This window comes from Grammomys surdaster, unplaced genomic scaffold (genome assembly GCF_004785775.1).
Source record: "Grammomys surdaster isolate TR1022 unplaced genomic scaffold, NIH_TR_1.0 237, whole genome shotgun sequence".
NCBI lineage: Eukaryota > Metazoa > Chordata > Mammalia > Rodentia > Muridae > Grammomys > Grammomys surdaster.
In genome coordinates, this window is record NW_021604682.1 from 1,365,595 (window position 1) to 1,390,311 (window position 24,717).

General features: G+C 47.1%; 1 protein-coding gene across 5 annotated transcripts in view; it reads left to right on the top strand.

The window, feature by feature from the left end:
• The window catches only part of Pcnt (pericentrin), a 96,544-nt gene extending 73,648 nt beyond the window's left edge, over positions 1-22,896 (top strand). For all 5 annotated transcript variants that reach the window (XM_028773901.1, XM_028773904.1, XM_028773903.1 and 2 more), the window contains 9 exons: positions 3,106-3,350; positions 4,434-4,536; positions 5,521-5,694; positions 16,595-16,714; positions 17,332-17,564; positions 18,753-18,829; positions 19,531-19,669; positions 20,742-20,869; positions 22,354-22,896. In XM_028773901.1, the coding sequence (XP_028629734.1) occupies positions 3,106-3,350; positions 4,434-4,536; positions 5,521-5,694; positions 16,595-16,714; positions 17,332-17,564; positions 18,753-18,829; positions 19,531-19,669; positions 20,742-20,869; positions 22,354-22,394 (1,260 nt within the window). In that variant the 3' untranslated portion in view covers positions 22,395-22,896. The remainder of the gene's footprint in view (positions 1-3,105; positions 3,351-4,433; positions 4,537-5,520; positions 5,695-16,594; positions 16,715-17,331; positions 17,565-18,752; positions 18,830-19,530; positions 19,670-20,741; positions 20,870-22,353) is intronic.
• Positions 22,897-24,717: the final 1,821 nt, after the last annotated feature.

Sequence of the window (24,717 nt, forward strand, 5' to 3'; positions counted from 1 at the left end):
GTGTGTGTGTGTGTGTGTGTGTGTGTGTGTGTGTGTGTGTGTGTGTGAGATATACCAGTTTTTCCAGCACTACTGCTAAAGAAAGGGTATCTCATCTCTGATCCGTGTATTTGACATTTCTGTCGAGGATTGGGTGTAGCAACGGGGGCTTATTTCTGGGTCCTCTGTTCCCCACGTGGCTCTTTTTGTGTCCTTACTCTTGTGGTTTGTGACTGTGGTGCTGTGATGTAGTGTGTCGTCAGCGGTAATGAAGCCTCCAGCGCTGTTCTTCCTGCTAAGCGTTGCCATGCCTGTTCGTGCCTCTGTATGAACTTTAGGATTTTTTTTTCTAGTTATCTGAGGAATGTCATTGGGATTTTGATGGGGATTATATTAAATCTGCAGACCATTTTCCACAATAGTAAATCTCTCAGTTTGTGAAAAGTTTTTCCCTCGGGGTGCCCACTTCAGCCTCTTTCTCCATTTTCTTCAAGCTTTCACTGTAGCGGTCTTTGGTGTGTGTATATATGTTTGTATCCTGCCACTTGGCTGAAAGTTTATTATGTCTAAGAGCTTTCCAGCGAAATTCTTAGGTCTTTTAAGTATAGGGTCAAACAGTCTGGAAATACGAATTTGATTTCTATACCCTCTTATTTATTTCCTTTGTCTTGTAGCTGAGGCTTAAGCACATATTGAAGGTGAGCAGAGAGAGTGGGAACTCTTGCCTCGTTCTAGCTTTTAGAAGAAATGCCCTGAATGTCCCCGTTTAGTACAAGGCTGACTGTGGATTTGTCACACGTTGCCATTACTTTGCTAAAGATTGACCATTGAGATAGGACAGGAACTGCATTGAGCTGTATAGGCTGCGTTGTATAGCTTGATGTCCCAACAAGTCCTCTTGACTCTTGAACACGTGTCCAGTCTTTTTAAATTTTTTAACTTATTATCATTATTATTATTTTTTTAAATTTTCTATGTATGGATGTTTTGCCTACCTTTGTGTCTGTGCGCATGTGCGGGCAGTGCCTGCGGAGGTCAGTCGGGGGCATCAGAGCCCCTGGAACTCGGGTCACAGATTGCTTTGCTGTGTGTGGTGTGGAGGTGAGAGGGAACTTTGAGGGTTTGTCCTCCTTAGCAAGGCTTCTAACACTCAGTTCATGTCGTCAGCCTAGCGTGGCAGGTGCTTTGCCCACTGAGGCGCTTCGCCAGCCCAGTCTTTTACTCCTCATCTTGCTGCTTGCCTGGGCTGACTGACATGTGGCAGCCCAGAGTGGGTAGAATGGGAGCGTCTGTCTCCCCTCCGCGTGGGAAAGATCCAGCCTCCTGCTGTTGCTGAGCTGTGATGGTTTTAGGAAGTTTGGATCACTCCCTGGAACCCATGTTTATTTTTGTGGCTACACCTGGTCAGAGGCAATTCTCTTTATTCAGCCTTTTAAAATCTGTTTTAAATTACAAAAGAGTATTAGGGAGTGGGGCTGAGAACATAGCTCAGTGGGGAGTGTTTTGCCTTGTAAATATTTCTAGCACTGCTCCTTCCCCCGCAAAAAGCATTAAGACTTTTGGTGGGTGTTTTTTAAGTGCTTCTCCAAGTCTGCAGGTTTCGTGACAGAATATTTCAGCCATGGGTCTGCTGCAGATGAGCCAGCCCTTTATTTTGGCCGGCTGTGGTATACGCTTCGCTTCCGTTTGACTGCTGTATTCCGTTTGTGATTGTGTTGCTGAGAATCTTTGCATCTGTATTCAGAAGGGATAGTAGCCTCTATTTTTGTTAGAGCTTTAGTTTTAGATCAGAGCAATACGACTCATGGGTTAGGCTGGGCTGAGAAGTGTTCTCTCTTATTTAATTTTCCCTGAAATAGGGATCTCTCTGTATAACCCCGACTCTCCTGAAACTTACTATTTAGACCAGGCTGGCCTCAAACTCAAGAGATCTGCCTACCTCTGGCTCCCAAATGGTTGTAATCCCAGCACTCAGGTGGCTGAGGTTAATAGATCACAAGTTCAAAACCAGCCTAAGTGATATAGCAAGGCTTCTTTTTCTTTTCTTTTTTTTTTCTTTTTTCTTTTTGTATTTTTTGCTTGTTTGTTGTTTGCTTTTTTGGGTCTTTGTGAGACAAGGCCTCACTGTGTAGCCTTTGGTGGTCTGGAACCTGCTGTGTAGACTAGGCTGGCATTGAACTCACAGAGATCCTAGCAAGGCCCTTTTGTTTTTGATTGATTGTTTTGGCACAGAAGCATAGAGCCACCAGCTTAGGCATTAAGAAAGGAATGTTATGTTTCATGTATGCACATTCATGCCACATGGAGGTCAAAGGGTAAACCTGTGGATTCAGTTCTCTCCGTCTACCTTCACCCTCTAAGTCTTCTTGGACTTCCCTGCGGCCTCTCTGTTCCTCCTCATCTGACTTCCATGTCAGGGGAGAGTCCAGATCCGTTGATTGCTTTTGCCCTGTACCCAGTCCTGGGCTGGGAGCTCTACAGCACCATGGCTCTCACAGATGAACTCACTTCCATCTGTAGGGCTAGGCTGACGATCAGTTAGGCCCGGCTGGGAGGCCACAGGGCTGCCAGTGGCACGCCTGATTTTGCCTGTTGCCTGTTATTGTCCTCCTGTGCTGACTTGTATGTTGGGATATATGTGTAAAAGTCCAGCCCATGTCAGCCTCACAGGCTTCTCTGCTGGTTACCCAGTTGACTTTGTTAAAAACCTAAGATGAGTCTCTGGTGTACACTCTGCTGTGGGAGTTTTCCTGACCCGTGTTGATGGCCCTGGGTGGATTCGTTGTCAGGATCTGGGTAGAGGGCCAATGAACTGTGTAACCCCCTTCTTCCCAGGCGCTGTGATTGGTTTTTGGGGTGCTGTGGTGGGGGAAGGGTTGTGTGTCCCTGTGTGGTGCTGTATGTATTACAGTGCTGGTGTTTGGCCAGATGATTGTGTAGGACTTGTTTTGTTTCGAGATGAGATCTTGCTATGTTTCCGGGGTTGGCCTTAGTGAGACCTACTGTGTACGTGATCCTCACCTCACGATCCCCTGCTCCCACCTCCCATGTGCTGGCTGTAGGCATACCCCACTCACTGTGCCCGGTGTAACACGGTCTTCGCCCTTGTTCTTGCCGTTGTGACAGCGAGAGTTGGAGATCCAGCGTCAGCGTGATGAACATAAGATCGAGCAGCTTCAGCGCTTGGTGAGGGAGCTGAGGTGCAAAGAGGAGGTGCCCGGAGGAAATGGCCCTGGCCGGGGCTCCCCCTGCCTGGGTTCTCTGGAGAGGGGCCAGTTCCAGGAGCAGCAGCAGGAACTGGAGAAGATCCGGCAACAGCTGCTGTGTGCAGCCGGGCTTCTCACCAGCTTTACCAACCACACAGTCAACAGGTATGTACACATGCACACATGATGCCCAGTGGCCACTGGGACACCATCCCCACACATCCAGCTAGTGGCACGTGCCTGTGATTCCCACGGCACGCAGGCAGGAGGACCACCGCTAGTTCAAGACTGGATCAGTCTACATAGTGAGTTCCAAGCCAACAAGGTCTATATAGCAAGACTATTTAAGGGAACTAAAAGATGAAGTGTTGGGCATCTTTGACTTCAGGACCATGTCTAAAGGTGTCATACAATTTTCTTGCTCCATGAATTTAGTTGAACTAATGGGCAAGGTCTGAAGGATCCCAATAAAACCCCATTTTTACATTCTACTGGTACAAGAAAATCTTGTTATTCATAGTTTCAAGTTGTGCTGAGATTTTTTTTTTTTAATATGCACTTAACTGTGTAGCGTCCAGGCCCACCAAGGTGTGTGTGTGAGTGTGTGTGTGTGTGTGTGTGTGTGTGTGTGTGTTATCAGCTAGGAAGACTCCTTGTCCATACCCAGATTTGATTTGCTGAACAGCATGATTTCATTTGGGACAGCACTTAGACTTCTTTCCACTGTTATGTTTATTTTTTGCGCATTTGTGTCTGTAATGGGTGAATACATGGGGCTCAGAAGACAGCTTGTGGGAGTCTGCTGTCACCATTCCGCCAAATGGAAGGCCAAACACAGGTGGTCAGGCTTGGCAGACATCTTGGTACCCAGGAAAACACTTTCGTTATTGTCAGTTCTACAGGAGGCGGTGTGATGCCAGGATGTGGGGATGCGGGGATGAGGGGATGCGGGGATTCGGGGATGAGGGAATGCGGGGCTGGCTGCTGGCAACACCGCTAGCTCAGATTTGGAGGTTTCTGACTCTCAGCTGTGTCTGTTCGCTGGCATTGTCACAGACAGAGTGAAGTGACGCACCAGACTGGCAAATCGCCCACTCGGAAGCGCAGCGCTGGACCTCTTGGTTTCTCAGAGAAAATGCTGCACAGATGCACTTTCTTTGTGCCACTAACAGAGAGTTCTTGAATAGCTTAGGACTGCGATCGTTCGGGCTATGCATAAACCTTTTAAACACCTGCTTGCTTTCCTAGGACAATTCAAGATTGGACGTCATCCAATGAGAAGGCCGTGTCTTCCTTAATGCGCACGCTCGAGGAGCTGAAGTCTGAACTGAGCATGCCCACCTCCTTTCAGGTACAGCTGGCCTCCTCTACGGGGCACACTTGCTCTGGCCGGAGTGGCCCGAAGCTACGCTCCCAGCACGCGTTGTCTTCTTGGGGTTTGGTAGAGGATGTCATGGCTTCTTTATAGCTTGCTTTAACCAGCACTTCCTTCCTCCATTGTTGTGCGGGTAACTGAGTGACCATGTGCCCTGTGTGCCCTGGTGGGTACACTGTTTCCTGTACTCTGTACCTTAGCATCTGATTCTGACATCTTGGCGTCTCAGCTGTGTGGTCATCTACACTGGATGCTCACTGCACATGGCCCAGGCTCATCCTGAGAGCTAGAGACTGAGCAGAAGGCATCTGTCCCGACAGATGCTTGGGAGGTGGAGCACCTGTTCACAGCAGCCTGCTTCTGGTCCTGCTTCTGCTGAGGGCCGAAATGAAGTCGCAGCTCTCAGCTCCCTGTGGGTAGCAGCCTTGGAGGTGGCTCACAGGTCCTGCACGTCCTAGATGCTGACATTGTTGCTGACAAATGTCCTGTGGTAGATGCGGATTATAGCATGCTATCAGATAATAGAGAAGTCGTGCCACCTACTGCCAGCCAAAGGGGGATGTGGTGTGTCCCATCCCTCTTCTCTGTGTCCAAGTTCTAAAATTCCTCCAGATAGGACTAAAGGTTCCAGTTGTAAGTGCACAGACATGTTATAAGTCGATTACATGTGTGGCCCCCTCAGGACGAACAGCAACGTTCTCTGATTCATTCACCACTGCGGTACAGGACTCTTGAAATACTCAAATCAGGATTGCACTTGTAACAGGCCTTTATCACTGTATGTGCCGGAGTAGTCCAGTTTTGCGTGGCATGCTTTTTAAAAGATGGAAAAAAATTGTGATTTGCTGGCCTCTAGTTTCCTGTCCCATATTGTTTTGCCCAGCTCCACAAGCCTGGTATCCGACTCCAAATCTTCTGAAAATTAATAATAAAACACGAAATTCTTCTACATTCATTCAGAAAAAAATGGCCGCAGAACTACAGGTCCAGCTCATGAATGAACTTCTGAGCGACAATGATGCCCTCACAAAAGCGGTGGGCATGGCAAGCCGAGAGAAAGCGGAGCTGTGCAGGACCGTCTCCCGGCTTGAGAAGACCCTGAAGCACCACACGCAGAAGGGCTGCATTCTCAATGTGCGTATCTGTGCCTCTTCCTGGCATAGCACCTGCCCAGTGTCCCTTTACCACAGTGGTCTGTCAGACTTGTCCATTCTGCCGGTCAGGGGACTGGGTTTCTCCTTCCTAGATCTGGGCCTGTGTACCACTTTTCCAGGATCTTGCTATGCTGCACTGGCTTGTCTGAAGCTCCTAGCTAGTCACTCCTCCCAACTCAGTCACCCATACATACGCACTGCCAACCAAGCTTTATGGGTTTCATTTGTTTTGTTTGCTTGGTTTTTGTGGGAGAGTCAGGGGATTGAGACAGAATCTTAGTAGCTCAGGCTGGCTTCCAACTCCCCACATAACTGTAGCTGGACTCGAACTTCTGATCCTCCTGTCTCCTCATTCCAAATGCTGAGAGTACAGCGACGTGCCATCATACCCAGTATTGAGTGTCTTGAGATGTGTGTGCATGCTTTTGTGTTCCCGTGTGCCTGTGTGCTTGTGTGCCCTGTACAGGGTGTGGCCAGAAGTCCACATAGGTGTCTTCCTCAGTTGCTCTCCATCTTTTCTTTTGAAACAAAGTCTCAACCTGGAGCCCCCAGGTTTAGGGAGACTGCCTGGGCAGCAGGCCCCAGAAACTCTCCTGTCTCTACCTCCTCAGTGCTGAGATGACAGGTTCTCACTTGCTGCTGGGACTCAAAACTCAGGCCCCCGTGTTTGCATGGCGAGCACTTTAGCAGCCAAGTCGTGGACCCAGCTCTTTGGTGTTTTGATATCTTAGCATCAAATTTTCTACTCCAGGGATGCACATCCAGCATCCCACATAGATCTGGCTACTACATAGTGTTTGTATGTGCTCTGAAAAGGAAGCTTAGACTGACGCTCTCACAACCTAACCAGCTCAGGGTTCCGCCTGGCTCTCTGCTAACGGTGCAGTTATGGTTGTCTTCTTTTCTCTTGAGGTTTTCTAGCTGCTGATTTACTTTTTTATAATGAAAACTTAATTTCTTAAAAAAAAACAAAACAAAACTATGTGCAGTACAGTTTGCTGTTATGACCATATCATCATATAAGTTTTCACCCATGCATGGAATTTGTGTTATTTTTGTGACAACCACATTAGCAAAATGTAGGCCAAGGCGAACCTTCAAAGGAACAAGGCCACTTGGTCCACTCTGGAGCCAGCAAAGCCTGGGTCCTTCTCAAACATATCAGGGGCACCAGAGTGTGTCACATTCTGACACATTGGGTCTCTGACATCTCTCTTGTGGGTCTGATACTCGCCCAGACTTTGTATGCCAAGAACTGATTTCTCTTATGGCTAAGTGTTTGGGTGATGGATGGTCCATGCGTTGTGTGATGGATGGACATGTGAACTGTTTTCAGTTCTGTTAGAGGCACTGGGTTTGTACTTAGAGCATCATGTAGACATTTCTCTACAACTCAAGGATTCATTTCTCTGGTACAAAATACCTAGGGGTGAACAGGTCGTTCCTCTGTGGCCCTGTGGTACTCACCTTCCAAGGAATGAAGGCTCTAGAGATCTGAATTTGATGGACTGTTGTCTAGGTTTTCGGTTTGGGCTAGGCTGTATGACATGAGATCTCCTTTAGTTTCAGTGTCCCTGTCCTTGATAACTTAGTATACTCTTGTGTCTTTTCTGTCATCTGTGCATTCTTTTTGGTGAAGTGACTCTTACAGGCTTTGGTCTAGTTTTTGAGTTGGATTTTTGTTTTCTTGCTTGAGTCTTGAGTTTTATGCTTTAGATATGACTCAGATGCGGGAATCTTGAGTGGGGGAGGACCGTTCTCAGGCCAATTGTGGTTGCGCTGGAAACTCAATTAACTATCAAACGTGAACCCGAGCCAGTGGCTGTCTGGCTTTTTGTCCAGCGCCAGTGAAGGTTTAGGATACAGTTTCGGGAGTAAACAGTGTTAGCAAGCTTTAATAAGAGAAAAAGAAAAGGTGATACATTGAGGAAATTGAAAGAGACTCCTGAGAGTGGGAGAGCTTCCCTCGAGAGGACAAGGCCTTTCAACTTTTAGTCTAGAAAAGTCTTCTATAGAGCAACAGATGTAACTGGAAAATCTGGGGTCAGTGGGAGGCCCACATGCTCCACGCCTGGGGAGGGAGATGACCACGTTCTGCTCAGGTGCTGCCTACCCAGTTAGAGGTTGTTAAACACTGGACCCTTTCCCCTTGTCTGTCTCCGGCTATTGCTCATTGTTGACCTTGACTGTCTGCTAGCTGTTTGTCACTAACTGTGATGTCTCAGGGGCTGCTAATTAAACTAAACCCTCTTCAGTGTCAAGGCTACTAAGACGTAGGTGTACTTGTTTGCAGTTAACTGTCTATGGGGATGGTCTAGGATCTCTTTCTTGAAGTAGATGGAGGCAGATGCCGTCTTTACTTACACCGTATTTATTATTTTTATGCTCTTGGGTGTTTTTCCTGCATTATATGTCTGTGCACCACATGCTCGCTAGGTGACCTTGGAGGCCAGAAGAGGTCATGAGATCTCCTACAGCTGGAATTCTGGACCTTGAAAGAAAGTCTGTGAGCTGCCAAATGGGTACTAGAAATCCCTTGGGGAAGCAGCCTAGCGGTGTTCTTAACCGCCAAGCCATTTCTCCTGCTCTGCTTACCTACCGTTTAATCCATGACAGTTTTCTGCATTAGGAATTAGAGTATTGTGCATTGCTTCCTCAGAGAAGGGAACTTCACGGAGAGCAGCTGGCCTGCATCACTTACCCAGGGCCCTTTCAGTCCTCTTAGCCTGTTCAGAGTTTGGTGGTCTCGTGCTCTGCCTTAAACCTTCTTGTTCACTCTCCCCAGTATTTGAGGCTTTGCCATTTTAACCCCTAATGTCCTTATAACTCCAGTATCTGTTCTCAATTGCAAGATATTCGAGCGCCTTGCATTTCTCACCATGGCCCTCTTTCCCTTCCTACTCACAGAGAGGTAGCTCTGTACTACCTACTATGTCAATTCCTTTCTCAGATATATGGAATATTTTCTCCTAGTCTATGCTGTATGCTTCTCTGAATGATTTCCTTTGCAAAGCAAACGTTTCTGGATTTTGAATCCAATGTATTAATTTGTTCTTTCCAGAAAATTGTAGTTTGGGGTCTGGAGTTTCACTCTCGAGTTTGCCTTTGTTTAAGAATATAGTTGTGTGTGTGGTGCTGAAAAGACTGTCGTTTCTCTGCTGGGTTGTCCGATGCTGAATCTGTCAGTGATGGGGACAGAGAGGCCCTGGAGATGATTCTGAATCTGAGAAGATTCAGGGCTTTTGTAATACCTGGAGACTCAATTCCCTAAGGGCAAGGAGCTACCTATAGTGAATTGCATCTGACAACCCCTTGCCAAGATCAAGTGGACAGCCCCAGAATAGTGAATCGCATCTGACAACCCCTTGCCAAGATAAAGTGGACAGCCCCAGCCTTCATGAAGTGGCAGAGAATGGAGCATAAAACACACTCTGTTTGCCATTGGGGCTGGAACAAGCTGAGGTCCACAAGGTCAGACCTGTCTCCCAAGAGAGATTATGCTAGCATCACAGGTCATCGGAACATTGTCATAGCAACTAGAAACTGATGGAAACTCTGAAGTACAAACTGTCCATTTTTGCCACCTACATTCAGCCAGTCAGAGGCTACCACAGACTGTGCAGAGCCCTGGACAGACAGACAGACAGACAGACAGACAGACTTGTTGGATTGCACATTGAAGGGGCAGATGCACTTGTCTGTGGTTCACTGTGTGCAAGCTTCTGCCGTAGGTAGGGGAAACCCAGCCTCTGAGGGCTGCAGCCATGCACTCAGCCGGTGTCAGCCTCCAAGGCTCCATGCTTCAGCCGCTGACTGAAATACATTCCTGCTGCTGATAACCACCCTCCAAACCCACTGTTTCTGAGACCTGGGACTCCAGCTTCCAAGACCTGCTGTCTTTGTCAAGTTGTTTGGCAGGTCTAGTTAAGTATAAATTTCTCTATAAAATTATAGAATCTCCCTCTTTTCTAAAACAAAAAGTTCATGTTTAATTAGTTCTGTAGATGAGCAGATAAAGGATCACGTGAGGCTGTAAGATGCAATTATTTTGAAAAGCAGTCTATCAGGTTCTCCAAAGGTCTCTCAACAATTCCACTTTCAGGTATTTTTTCCAAGGGAGGAAAAACTTGTACATGGAAGTTTGTCATATGTATTAAAACTTATACATAAAACTTTGTAATGTTATTCTTATCCAGAAGGTGGAAGTATTTCAAATGTCCATCAGTTGATGGACAGATAAAGATTTATCAGAGCTATGATAGTTTACCTATCGTGTATGAGGTCTTGTTTGACTTTTCCTGGAGAGATGTGAACAGATGTCTACTCAGTTCTAGCTAGGGCACCAGTCTTTGACAGACCAAAAAAACAGTTCTATTCAAATCTAGTTTGGTTAACCAGTGAGCTTATAGGGATTAGTTATGGTTGCATGGTTGGTGAATCAGAAGCAGCCGCCTGTCCAAGAAGCTCAACACAAACACTGTATCCCACAGCTCTTTGCACACTTGTAGACAGAAAGCTCTACTGACAGTATAAGTGCCTCTCTCCAGCCATTACTTATTGCTTTATAACCTTGGGAAGGAGCCTTGTGAATCTTGTAACTTTCTGAACTTCCTTAGCCTTGTATGTTGCATGAGCCTTTCTCCCCTATCTGGAAGAGAATGCTTGAATTTGGAAGAAATGGCTATGTAATATATTCTACCCCTTCTTCCTGCTCTTACATTCTTTTTGTCCCCTCTTCTCCCAGAGTTCTTCCAGCTTTGGAGGGAATAATATTGATGTGTGAATTTTTTTTTTCATTTATTGTTGAGCTTTGGCCACTGTGCCTCATCAACAGCCACTTCCTTGTTCTTGGGAATTTGACCAGTTATGAATCTTTGCAGTGCCTACCCACTGTAAAAATATTTCCTTCATGATTGAGGTTAGAATCAATGATCTGTAGCTATAAATATAAATGTTGAAGGCATGCTGACAAGCACATCATATCTGTTTAACAAAATAATAGCAGTGGACTTCCTTCCCATGGGTGTCTTTGACCTTCCCAGACACAGAGTTTTGCTCTGACTTAGAGTACCAGATATGAGTGCCTTCTTGTGGAACAGGCCTTCAGTCCAATTGGAAAGCAGTTGGTTGGGCATATAACAGTCATGTCACTATTGCACTAGCAAGCACCTCTTGCATGGTTTGCTGGTACAATGCAAGATCATTAGCTGGGCTGGACTGTTAGCAGTAATTTCCCCCCACTATACTCTGGTGCTTCAAAAGCTAGCCAGCAGGAAGAGGTAGTTCGATGCCTGCCTAGTATTTCCATATACTGTAACCAGATTATATGGTGGCTTCGTGAATAGAATCTACCATCTAGTTCTGGCATGCCACCAAATGTAATGGTAATAGCCTGCGTGGGTTACAAGCTTCTAGGCCAACACCTCACAGGGAAATAGCCCACCAGTAGCACTGGGATTTTCATTCAACAACTTTATGGTTCATGAGAGTTTCTTGTTCAAATTTTGTAGAAAATTTGTTTAAACTCACTATCTGCTCTTTTCTGTCCTTCTAAATGTTTTCCCAAATCTGCACAGCAGTAAAGGTTAGCATTACATGAAGAAACTTTTTAACAAGAGGCAGGGTCTCTGAAGGCCTGTGGCAGTCTATGCCAAATAAATGCCGCTTGGTTCTGGAGAGCAAAGGGTACTAGGGGACAGACAGCACACTCTGTCAAGACTGAGAAGATCCTATCATTTGTTTCATTTATTTCATGCAATAGGTGATGTCTGGCATAGGACCATGGAGGGCAGTGTCTTAGTCAGGGTTTTACTGCTGTGAAGAGACGCCATTACCGAGGCAACTCTTATAAAGGACAGCATTTAATTGGGGCTGGCTTACAGGTTCAGAGGTTCAGTCCATTATCGTGGCGGGAAGCATGGGAGGAACCAGGCAGACGTGATGCTGGAGAGGTAGCTCAGAGTTGTACATCTTGAGCCAAAAGTAGCCAGGAAGAGTCTCTTCCACCTCGGGTGTAGCTTGAGCCCACCTTCACACTGACACACTTCCTCCAACAAGGACACACCTCCCATGAGCCAAGCGTTCAGACACACAAGTCTATGGGGCCAAACCTATTCAAACCACGGCAGGCAGGCACCACCTTAGCTCTGCCATTCTTCAGTTTGAATGACTGACCTCTGTCTCTCATTGCATAGCCTAGGGTTTCTAGTGCATGCCAGGTGGGAGTATTGATCTATCCCGCCTTGGTCCCTAGTAAGTCTTCCTCTGTTAAAAAGGACCTTAGCTGTGGATGGTTTTTTTAAAGATTTATTTATTTATTTTATGTATGTGAGTCCACTGTCGCTGTCTTCAGACACACCAGAAGAGGGCATCAGATCCCGTTAAATGCCCTTTATTGATTTAAGAATGATCCTTTTCCTTTGATTCTTTCTTTTAAAAAGATGCATTCCCCCTTTGTATTTTGTATTTAGTTGACACTACAGCCGGTTTCCGTAGGGCTTCTCTTTTGTGTGGCTGTTACTCCTGCGCTCCCCCAGGACCCCCACATCCCATCTGCTTCCCCTCCAGCCTAAACCTTTCTACCCACAGCATCCCCTTCACCTCATTTTTACCTGCATCCTGTATCCCTCCTTCCCCGTATGTTCCTTCCTGATTTCCCGGCGTCCACGGGTGCTCTCTGTTTAGCAAGTAGAACTAAAGATCTGGCGCCAGAATCCACACACGAGAGACCACACTGCACCTGTCCTCTGTCCAGGATTATCTCATGGGGCTCAGAGTAATTCTTTCCATCCACTTCCCTGCAAACTTCGCAGTCTCGTTTTCTTTAAAGCTGAATAAAAGTCCATTGTGCGTATGCACCACATTTTCAATATCTGCTCGTCAGCTGGGGGCCACTTGGATGTCTGCTGGCTGTGGTGAACAGTGCAGCAGTGAGCATGAATGAACAGGTATCTGTAGTATGTGACTTCTTTGTTTATATGCCCAGGAGTGGTGTGCATAGCTGCGGCATATGTTTTTTTTTTTTTTTTTTTTTTTTAAAGCCTCCATGCTGATGTTGAAAGTAGCTGTGCTAGTGTCCACCCCACCAGCCGTGTGTAAGGCCCCATTTTCCCACAGCTGCTCCAGTGTTTGTTGTTCCTTGGTGTTCTCGATGCTAGCCACTCTGATTGGGAAGAGATGAATCTTACAGTAGTTTTAATCTGCATTTCCCTGGGGGCTAAGGATGTTTAAGTGTTGCCTAGTTGTTTTCTATTTCTTCTTTTGAGGTTTCTTTCCTCCCTCCCTCCCTCCCTCCCTCCCTCCCTCCCTCCCTCCTTTCTTTCTTTATTTCTTTCTTTCCTTCTTTCTTTCTTCACCAGTATTTTGTTTTCTTGGTGTTTAGTTTTTTTGGGTTCTTTGTCTATTCTAGACTCTCATCTCCTCAGATGGATAGCTGGCAGAGATTCTTTGATTCTCTGGGCTGCCTCTTCACTTGATTGATTCAGAAACAAATTTTATGAAATCCTATTTGTTCGCGGTTGCTTTTTTTTTTTTTTCTTTTTGGCTTTCCTGTGCTGCAGGGGGCTAGTCAGCAAAGCATCACCTATACCTATGTGTTGAAACATATGCCCGACTTTTTCCTCTACTAAGTTTAGAGTATCAAGTCTTTTGTAGAGGTCTTTGATGAATTTGGAGTTTTGGGCAAAGCATGAGATAGTGGCTGAGTTTTATTCTTCTGCTTGTTGGCATTATTCCAGATTACTCAGTACCATTTGTTGAAGATGCTGTCTTTTCTTTATTGTATACTTTGGGCATCTTTGTATGTATGTGTTTTTTTTTTAAACAAGTATCTGTCCTAGCTGTAATCGCATGGGTTTGTATCTGGGTCTTCCGCTCTGTTCCATCAGAGAACCTGGTTTTGTCCCAGTGATCTTGTTACAGACATAATACAGCTTCTCAGAGAGATCTCAGAGATGGCGGGAAAGATCTTTATTGCCCCTTGTCCTGCTGGGTCTAAGGCTCAAAGAGGAGCTGGCCTTTAATACAAGATTTTACTAACTTATTTACATTTTAGGCTTTAGCTGGCCACAAATATAAACACAACATCCTTTAAATCTCTCTCAGGTCCAGGCCGAGGTTATACTTTGAAAAAATGTAAACAGAGACAGGAGGCTGCAAGTTTTGCTGCTTAAGTAGATAGATTTACCTAGAAAAGATATTGTGTATATGTAGCCAGACTTATTCTAAGTACAACGCAGTGTTGTTCCTTTTGAATAGTTGCTGCCCGGTCATCTTGCCCACCTGGCATGTTATACTTTTCCTGATAAGAGCACACAGGATTGAGTGGTGGACCTAGACTTACTGCCCAGCCACCCTTTAGAGGTCTCTCGTGTGTTGGGGCTGTTTCCTTTGCTCCAGGAGTGGAGCAGAACAGCTGGTTAATCTTTCACCTCCTAGCATCCTAAGTTTCTCTTGTCTCTTAACGGGCCTGGGTACCACACTACTTACTTATCTTTGGGGAGTTTTGGAGTCGGTGCCCCTTTAGCTAAATTGTACTTTGCATGATTACATGTCTCCAAAGGAAATCTAGTATTAGTAAGGCCTTTATACTGACCGATACACAGATGAGTTTCTCCTACGTCACTGTGTTATGTGTATTACCGTAGTTCTGTAGTGTAATTTGAAGTCAGGTGTGGCGATATTCCCTGCTATAATCTCTTTGTTCAAGATTGAGATCACACTCTTTCCGTCTCTCCAAAGAGCGACACCGGGAATCCGATTGGAATCACACTGCCTCTGTAGATTGCTTTTGGTAGGATGGCCAGTTTCACAGTTGAATGAAAAAAATGAAGTAAAGGGGGGAACATGGCCACGCCTACAGCACGGAGTGCAGCATTTTAGTGCAAGTGTAAGGGAGAAAGCAGGCGGAGGGAAGAGCACTGGCTGAGCGTGGCCGGCAGTCTAAATGACACGGGCACTGAGAGGAGAGGCAGAGCGGGAGAGCAAGAGAGGAGCTGCTGACCAAGAGAGCAGTGGCACCCAAATGACTGAGTTATACATAGATCAGGTGGGGAGATGGATGGGGGTGGGGCTGGAAGTCCAGACCCTGGGGGAGGGAGAGGGCTAGGGTAGGGGGCAGAGTGAGCAGCGCTGGGAAGAGCCAGCGGTGCCGAGTGATGCTTATCCTGGGTTTGAGACCTAGCAACAATATTAATTCTTAAAGTCCACGAATATGGAAGGGCTTCCATATTCTTCTCGTGTGTTAGATCTCAAGTTCATTATGCTCAGAGACAGATTTTAAGTAACTTTAACTCCTTTGAGCTGACCCAGTGTTCTTTTATTTCTTCTTGGTGAGTGTCTCAGGCATGTGGCTAGCTTGGGATGGAGGGGTGTTTTACGTCCGACGGATGTTATTACTTAATTTGCCCACGACCATACTGGGTCTATTTCTGCTTTGTTCCCCGTCATTCGTAGAGTTGTGGACGATTCTGTTTCTCCTCTCAGAGGTGTCTGGTTTCCTTTGTTCTGAGGTTTTGTTGGTAGAGAGGTGGCATTGTGCCTGATTACGCAGACCCATTGTCTGCTGGGTGTGAGGGACTAGGAAGTGACTGAGCTGGTGAGAACCTCACTGCAGAGCCCTCTCACCTCCAAGGCTCCTTGGTTAGAGTGCCCATTGAAGCTTTTGTTTCTCCTAAAGGTTACATCTATTTGGCAGGGATGAAACCTGCTGAACCTTTGTGGGCTTCAGTCACAGGTGAGTAGCTCCTGGTCAGGAGGGTTAGCGGAGAGGTGAGGGAATGCTGTCTTTGATGAGCAGATTAAAGAGGACAGTGAATGGACTGGTGGAGCATCTTCTTCATGTCCAAGGTTTTCTGGCAGTGACTGACGACTCATCCAGATCACATGGTCGGTTCCTTTTTCTGATCAGCTGCCTTAGCCTCTGACTCTCCTCCTGGGGGTGCCTCTGTGTGCCCCCAAATATTTCTGGTTTGTTCTTGTTAAAACGTTCCTTTTGTGTATCGATATCTCAGGAAATAAAAGCGTTCCCCCTGACCCGATGACTTGAGCGGAACTGAAGCGATGCCCAGCGTGGCACGGGACAACACATGGCATGTGGTTGTTGCCTAGTAACGCCTCCCTGGATCCCAGCCCTCGGGAGACATTTTCCTACCCTCATCTGGGCCAGGCCACCCCACAGTAGTCCTCAGCCAGCTGCGGTGTTTGAGTATGGCCTTTTTCTTTCAGATTGGCACAGACGGTGCTGTCGTCCCCTGCGTTCCTGTCCTCCGAGTCGTCTTTCTCAGGATGTTCCTATTTAAGAACACCTCCTTAGAGTGCTGGGGAGATGGGTCGGCTAGTGAAGTGCTTGCTCTGCTAGCATGGAGTTGTCAGCTCCATCCGCAGACAGATGTGAGCGAGGCCTGCTGGCACGTACCGTACCGTTAATCCCACCACTCGGGAGGCAGAGGCCATCCGCAGACAGATGTGAGCGAGGCCTGCTGGCACGTACCGTTAATCCCACCACTCAGGAGGCAGAGGCAGGTAGTTTTGAGGCTAGCTGGATCTCCATATCGAGTTCTAGGAGAGCAAGAGCAGCAGAGTGAGACCATGCCTCAAAACCACCCAAAAAGCAGACAGATTGTGGTGGCGCGTGTACCTATAATCCATCCCTGTGCTGGGGAAACAGACTAATGGATCTCTGCGGCTAGTTAGTCTACTAGCCTAGCCTAATGGGTAAACTCAAGCCTCTTGTTAGAGACCCCGTCTTTTAAAAGTCCTGAGGAATAACCTACCTCAGGTTTACCTCGGACCTACACCTGCAGGTATACACCTATACCCCTCCCTGTGGAAAAAGAAAGGCTCTCTAGAGTTGCCGGCTGTGTTTTTTTTATTTTTAACAGAGGCAAAGCAAGTCTTCATTGAAGCAAGATGGGGCGGATCTGCAGAGTTCTCTACGGCACTCAGACCCAGAGTGGCACACACAGACTACGAGCGGGGACACAAATACCTGCAATATCAAAGTAAGACATGCAGGAAGGGCGTCAGAGTGTCAGCCACGTCTCAAGCCAGGGCTAGTTCACTTGCAGGAAGAAGACCTCCCTGACTGCTACAAGGTTCTTGTTGGCTTGGTGTTGAACAGTTCAAATACACTTCTTTACAGAGGACCTGCTGTCCTAGTGATCAGATCACTACGAGAAAGGAAGTCAGTATGAACTGGCCCTCAGACTTGGTTTGGTTGTATGCGGATCCCATGTTTGCTCCTATAATGGTCATCGGGAGGCAGGTTCTATAGGCGAAGACAGTCTTTTCTATACTTGCCCCCGAAGGAAAAGTGCTTCTTAGGGTTTGCATCTGAGCTCCTCAGCTTCAGTCTTTCCCATCACCCTATCATCTGTGGAACCCGTGATGATATCCCCTCAGAGCCCAGATCCCGTGGTCTTCATGGGGCTCACTTGAGAGCGCCGTGCTTTGGTTAAGAAAAGCGCTTCCGTGTGCATGGACGACTGATAATTTGTGAGGTGCAACCCAGTTTAATTTCCTTATTTGGAATGAATGACTAACTGTGCCATCGTACCGAACAGGATCTATCAGGGATGTGTGTGTTTCCTCCGATTCTTAGCATCTGTCTTCCTCTTAGATGGAAAAGCTGTACCTGCATTACCTGCGAGCAGAGAGCTTTAGGAAAGCTCTGATTTATCAGAAGAAGTATCTCTTACTGCTGATTGGTGGATTCCAGGACTCGGAGCAGGAAACCCTCTCCATGATCGCTCATCTGGGGGTCTTTCCTTCCAAAGCAGATAAGAAAATTACCACATCGCGCCCCTTCACCAAGTTCCGCACTGCTGTTCGGGTGGTCATCGCAGTATTGAGGTAAATGTCCCGCCCCCAAGCCAGTTGGCAATGAACATGTGCTTGCATCAGCAGTGGCTTTAGTCCTTAAAACTACAGTGTTTTCTCCTTCAGTATCTGTGGTATCGTGGCCATGAAGAAGACAATAGTGACAACTGGTCTTTAAGAATTCATGCTGGGAGCCGGGCGGTGGTGGCTCAAGTCTTTAATCCCAGCACTTGGGAGGCAGAGGCAGGCAGATTTCTGAGTTCGAGGCCAGCCTGGTCTACCGAGTGAGTTCCAGGACAACCAGGGCAGAAACACAGAGAAACCCTGTCTCGAAAAACCAAAAAAAAAAAAAAAAAAAAGAATTCATGCTGGGGGCCAGGAAGGATGACTCCCAAACCCACGTGGTCATTCTCAGCCATTCAGGACTCTAGTTCCTAGGGATGTCACACCTCATTCTGGCCTTCCTGGTATCAGGCATTCATGTGGTGTGCATACATATATGCAGGCGAAATGTACATTCAAATAAATAGATTCATGCTGTCCCTGGCTATGGTGGTACAGGCTTGTCATCCCAGCACTCGGGAGGCCGAGACCAGAGAGTTAAAAGTTCTAGGTTAGCCTGAACTATATTATATTTGGGACCCATTATCACAATGCCTGAAAAAAAGTTTCCAGAACCTGGTGATCTTTTTTGGAATAATCTATGGTTTGTCACATCACAAATCGAAAAGTTACGGTCATGTCATTTGTCAGGAAAGCCACGCTAAAAGGAATGCCAAGCACCTGTGTACTGTCACCCTGTTTACCACCTTCCGACACTGTTAGCCCAATCCTGCTGACAGGCCATCTTGGTTAGTCAGAAGCAACTAGAAGGAAGGAGTGTGTTTTCCCAATTTCTGAGTGATATGGTCAGGCTTGAATTTTGGAGTGTGATGGACTATGGGTAACCTGTGGTGGATGTGGGCAGAACCAGCTGGTTGACAAGGGTGTGGCCAGAAGGGGCTTCTTCAGAAAGTGGAAGGCTCCTGCCCAGCATGAAGGTACAGCCAGCTCTGTGTCCTTAACTAGTTGGCAGCTTGTCAGTGGACCCACACAGCTGTGGGGGCTGTCTCCTTTGGCCCAGAGGGCACCTTCTGGTGTATAGTCACAGCAGGAGTGCTGCTGCTTCCTTCCTTCCCGTTTGCTCTCCTGTTAACAGTGTTTTGTCCCCTTTCTGTGCAGGTTGCGGTTTTTGGTTAAGAAGTGGCAAGAAGTGGATCGGAAGGGAGCGCTGATACACAGCAAAAGCACCCGCCACGGTGGGTCTCCAGTCACTGCCTTTCCTTTTCTTGAGTGTTTTGGTGTGGGAATGTCATACTGCACAGTAAGAAAACTAGGAATCCCAGTCAGTAGCCACCCTACAACATTGAGAACGGCACACCTGTCAGGGAGCACGTTCGCTCTCCAGGGCTGACTAGGGCTCTCCTTTATGCTGCTGCACTCCTGTGTGAGCATTCAAGCTTGTTTTTAGCTCAGTGGCACTCACTGGCGCTCTCTTGCTGCCTTCTCATACGAAGTGGCTTCGGGAACTCCAAAGGGGCCAGTGAGAAGTGAGATTCTTTGCTGGGTCTCTGCCTTGTGTCTAGGGGTGGCGGATGTGAATATCCTTCTACTTAGAGGGCATGGAAGGCCTAGGCCACTGCCACCCCTGGCTGCCTGACATCCTGACAGTGCCTTCAGTTCAGGTCAGCAGGCATGCTTACCTTTCGTTCTCTAAGGGCCTCCTGAAGGTTCCCCCAGTCATGGGCTACCCATGGAGTGCTGGCAGTCAGGACCAGAGTCATTCAAGCAAAATGTAGATCATCAAAACTTGAGAATATCACAAGTTGATAATATTTTGAAATCACCTTGCAGGATCTTAAAATTGTTTGTCTAAGCTTAAAGTTTTGGCAGATGGACCCTTCTCCTAACATGTGAATTTCTTTTCCTAATGACTTGGTGTTTGATCATTCTTGGGAAGGACATCGAACATCCCAGAGACAACATTCTCCGTCAGGAACCAGAGCATCTCTGCCAACCCGAGACACTTCTTCAGGGCATACCAAGGACTCCCGGCACAGCCCCAGATCTGTGGCAGCCATCCCTCTGGGCAAGGAAAGGTGAGTTGGGCTGCCCCCGGCCTTTTCACCTAGAAATCAATCGTGCTGGTGAGCTTCAGAAGTCTGTATGGCGGCCCAGAGAAACATAATTTGAAAATTCATCTTTTACTGGCTCAGAGCGAGATGGGGACACAACAGAGTCAGTCTACCAGAGTCTGGAGATCTTAGCGTCATTCAGGAAGAGCTAAGATCACCTGTGTTGCCAAGTGGTGATGGTTTATTTGTTTAATCCCCGCATTCAGTATGCAGACGCAGGCTGACCTCTGAGTTTGAGGCCAGCCTGCACTTCAGAGTGGATTCTGGGACAGTCAGGGCTACACAGAGAAAAAACAAACAAACAAACAAAAAGATGACCTGTGTTCAGTGAGGCAGGTTCCACTCTGAAAATGTTTGGATCTTGGTTCATGGAAAGGGAAAGGAACATGGTGTTTCCTAGGGACAAGGGGCCTGCCAAGGACGGTCACAATGGGAGTTAGACAAGGGTAGTTTTGCCCAGAGAAGTGTAGGCCGATAGGTTGACCATCTCAGTCACCAGGTGAAGGATGTTGAGGCATCCGGTTGGGGTAACAAGTATAATCTCAAAATTTGGTGAACGTAATTGTTCGCAATTGCTGCCACTTATTCTGACTTCAAAGTGTGATACAGTTGATTTTGTTTTTGTTTTGGGTATGTGTTTTATTTTGAGACAGGGACTCATTATGCAGCCCTAGCTGACCTGGAGCTTGCTGTGCAGACCAAGCTAGCCTTGAAATCACAGAGATCTGATCTCTTACCTCTGTCTCCCAAATCCTGGAGTTACAGGAGTGGACCACCACACCCCTGGAGTACTGTGTGGGGCTAGTGTCTAGTTCAGTTGGTACTGCACTTACCTAGCATTCATGAGCCTCTGGATTCTAGGCAAAGAAAAAAAAAACACCTTTTCTTTGTGGTGAAGAAAAGGCAGGAAGAGAATAGCCCTGATGGAGACCTGTCCTGATTGGTCAGCTCCTCTGTAAACCCTTGACAATAGTACCACCTGTTAACTTAATTCCTTCCTTCCTTTCTTCCTCCTCATATGGTTCTTTGTTTGCAGATTAACTTCAACACCAAGTTCAAGGGTAGAAAGAGCCCTGACTGCTTCTCAAGACCCTGAGCATTCCCTGACAGAATACATTCATCGTTTAGAAGTGATCCAGCAAAGACTTGGGGGCTTGCCACCAGGTACAAAACAGCTCGCAGTGCTTGTTAAAATAGCATTACTGTACCTTAGAAATATAGCAGCATAGAAAAGACTGCTAGTAAATTGGTCGACAGTACCCCTGAGTAATCCCAGCACTAGATAGCCCCTGGCAGGAGGGTTGCAAACAGTTTGAAACCAGACTGATATACACAGTGAGTTTTGGGCTAGCCAGGGCTACAAAGTGAGTACCTGGCAAGCCAGGGCTGCAGAGTAATATGCTGTCTCAGAACAAAACAAAAGAACCTCTGCCTTTAGCTTAGTAATTGTTAGTTTGAGTGAAATGTCTGCACAGCTGTGTAAACAATGTACTTAGCAGTGTGTAGTGGCTAAGTCTGGTTCAGTCACTGGTGGGGACGTTTTGTCCTCTTACACCGACAGGGAATGTAAAGATAATTGTATGGACTGCTTTCCTCACGGCCGTGAGCAGGAATCTGGGAAGCAGCAGTAGTTGCCTAGGACCTGCGGTTCCACGCTTTTCCTAAGACTTTAGAGGCCTTACAAAAGTGGCCGAGGTGATCCCAGCAAGGGCCCCACTCTCTCTAGCACCGGTTTTCTGTTAGAAAATTGATCACTGACCAAATATCTGACAGGAGGCAACAAAACGATTTGTTTTGATTCCCGGTTTGAGAAAATAGTATTATCGTGTCGGGGTCTGCCTGCTGCCTGGAGTAGCGTTCGGTGAAAACTGACATGTGCAGCTGCTCAAGTGTGCGGCTGCTCGCTTGTGTGCTGAGTAGGAAGCAGAGGAGGGACAGGAAGTGAGGCCGGGCTGGAAAAAAAAAAATCTCACTTCCTGCTTCCAGTAAATCACTTCTTTCAGCGAGGCTTCTTATCCTAAGGGTGCAGAGCCTCCTAGAACAGTGTTAACATCTGAAGACTGGGCACCAAAACACATGCTCTTATGAAGGGTGTTTCACATTCAAATCATTACCAATTACGGTTTGGCCTGTATATAGTCTGTGTAATAGTTTCTTTTAAACCTAACCTATTTTCATTAGAAAAGTTTCATTATAACTCACATTTTTTTACCAAAGCTCAACTCAGTGATGGTCTTCTGAAGTGCTAAACAATTTTTTTAAAAAAGTTTTATGCCGCCGCATGCCTTTAATCCCAGCACTTGGGAGGCAGAGACGGGCAGATTTCTGAGTTCGAGAGTTCGAGGCTAGCCTGGTCTACAGAGTGAGTTCCAGGACAGCCAGGGCTACATAGAGAATCCCTGTCTCGAAAAACCTAACCCCCCCCCCAAAAAAAAAAAAAGTTTTATGTCGGGCAGTGGTGGTGCACGCCTTTAATCCCAGCACTTGGGAGGCAGAGGCAGGCAGATTTCTGAGTTTGAGGCCAGCCTGGTCTACAGAGTGAGTTCCAGGACACCCAAGGCTATACAGAGAGAGAAACCCTGTCTCAAAAAAAACCAAAAACAAATAAAAAAGTTTTATAACAAATTTCTATTCTATTTTAATTTTAGATTCTACTCAGAAATCCTGCCACCAGAAGATTAAACAATGAATAAAGTCCTTGTGGCTCTTAACCTTTGACATTTCTATTTGAGGAAAGATGATTTTTTTTCCTAAGGAAAGCTCATGGTATGGTCTGGGACACACACTTCGGGAGTGGTGACACCAGCCCCTAGGAGCCACCGAGCTTCCTCCACGACACACTGCTAAACGGAGGGAGCACGCCGCACTCCTCCCCGCACTCCTCCCCGCCCAGCCCCAGCGAGCAGTGGCCACGCTGGGTCCTGTGCCTGATGACGGAGCCATCGTCCTCGTCCACAGCAGAAGCTGCTTGTTTTCTTAGCGTGCCAGGATGGGACGGTCAGTTGAAAATGAACACATAGGAAGGAAGAAATGCATTTTAAGAACTGTTCTCGGATGGGTGGATGGATGGACGGATGGACGGATGGATGGATGGATGGTCTTGTGTTGTTGTTTTTCTTAAATCTGTTCAGTTTATTCTTTTTGTTGACAAAACAAATAAAATGATGTCAAACTTGCTTCTCCTGGCTACAGCCACTCTGTAACTCCTTCATATTTACACCATGCAATGAATCTGGCTCAGAACCCTTCACCCCTCAACGAATGTATGGTCAGGCGTGTCACACAGACGTCCACGTATGTATGGATTCAGAAAACATGGCAAAGTGGTTTTGAAACAGTAAATATAGTTAGTGGGTACCTTGTTTAAGACTTCTTCAGACTGTAAGAGGGGCGTGAGTTTATCATGATCAGTTAGCGTTCGGCTCAGAAGTACTTTAAAGCAAACACGTGGTGGTGTATCAGTAGCCCCGGCTAGAAACAAAGCCCTTCAGGGTTTCAGAAGGAATTTAATACAAGGGCTTGTTTGCTCTGTTGTCGGGTGAGCTGAGGCAGACAAAGGAAAGTCACCCAGGGATGAGCCACAATATTGGGGCTTGAAGAACTAGGAAATTGTCTTTGGATTCAAAGAACCAGTCCCCGTGGCAAAAGACAAGTTCTGATGAGGCAGATGAGCTGCCAGAGGCGCATGTGCTCGTGTGCACACACACACACACACACACACACACCCCTACCCCTGTAGCACACATACATGCGCGCGCGCGCACACACACACACACACACCTGTAGCACACATACACGCACACGTATACACACCTCTACGGTAGCCCGATAGCTGTAGGCCTGTGGTCAACAATTCTACCCCAGCAGCCTGCAGAGTATCTTACAGCTCTACAAAGTCAGCAAACATAGGAGGAGAGGCCTTCCAGTGCCGTCCCACACTGAGAATTCTAGCTTGCCAGGCATGGCGGCACATGCCTTTAATCCCGGCACTCAGGTCTGCCTGGGCTACATAGTTCCAGGACTACATAGACCCTGCCTCAAAAGCAAACAACTAAATACTAGGATTCAAGTCAACAGAAATCCTGTCGTGTTTGTCTTTGAGTGACCCGATAAGCCCCCTTCGTCTGCTTTCATCATCTGTCGGTTGCTTTCTCGCCGTGTGAATTGGTTTATATGCTGGTCTCCGTCACTCAGATCCAAGATGGCCTCTCCTACCTCATCTAGGTCATGCTCTACCCTGGGGTACAAAAAGGGCACTAAGGTACCTTACCAGTCCAGGGGTGCCTTCCTGATGAACTTCCTCCTTTCCTGAGAGCCCAGTCCTCTCAGGCCCAGTGAGCTGGCTTCCGACAGCACATCTCTCCGTTCTCAGTTTCCTTCGTAACGGGGGGCCCCCCCCCCCACTGCTGTCTTCCCGTCCCTGATATCCATGGGGACCTCAGATGATAAGCAGGTGTCCCTAATGGCCTGTTTGGTATCCCAGCCATAAAGAGCAAGCTCGCACCTCTATATTGATCTCTTCCGTACTCAACTGTCCTAAGATTCTTGTCTGTAGCATGTCAAGATCTTGGCTACACCTGAGTGGAGGTTTCCAGGAAGAAGGTGTCAGGCCAGACTACCGGCTGTGTCAGGCCATGTCTCCTGCTGCTTCTGGTGGTAGGAAGGGCAAGGTGTGGTAAGTCTGTTACTTCTGAGATGCTGCAGAATGCACCTTACCACTAGACCCTAAAAATAATTAGGGTGCAGCAAGCCTTTGGTTCTTGCAGGGTTTCTCCCTCTGAAGCAACTATGTGTTATCACCAGCCTCCAGCCCCTTCTCCTCGTGACCCACCTGACTGATTAATCCTACAGGTCTTCGGATGTGAAGGAGTTCATCGCCAGGGTATTGAGTCTCTTATCTTGAAAGATTTCTCATACGACCATGAACCCTGCTACCTTGTCTTACATTCTAACTTGCTTCATAAAGCATTGTAGTGATCCAGCCTCAGACAGCCCCCTCAGCTCCTGCCAGT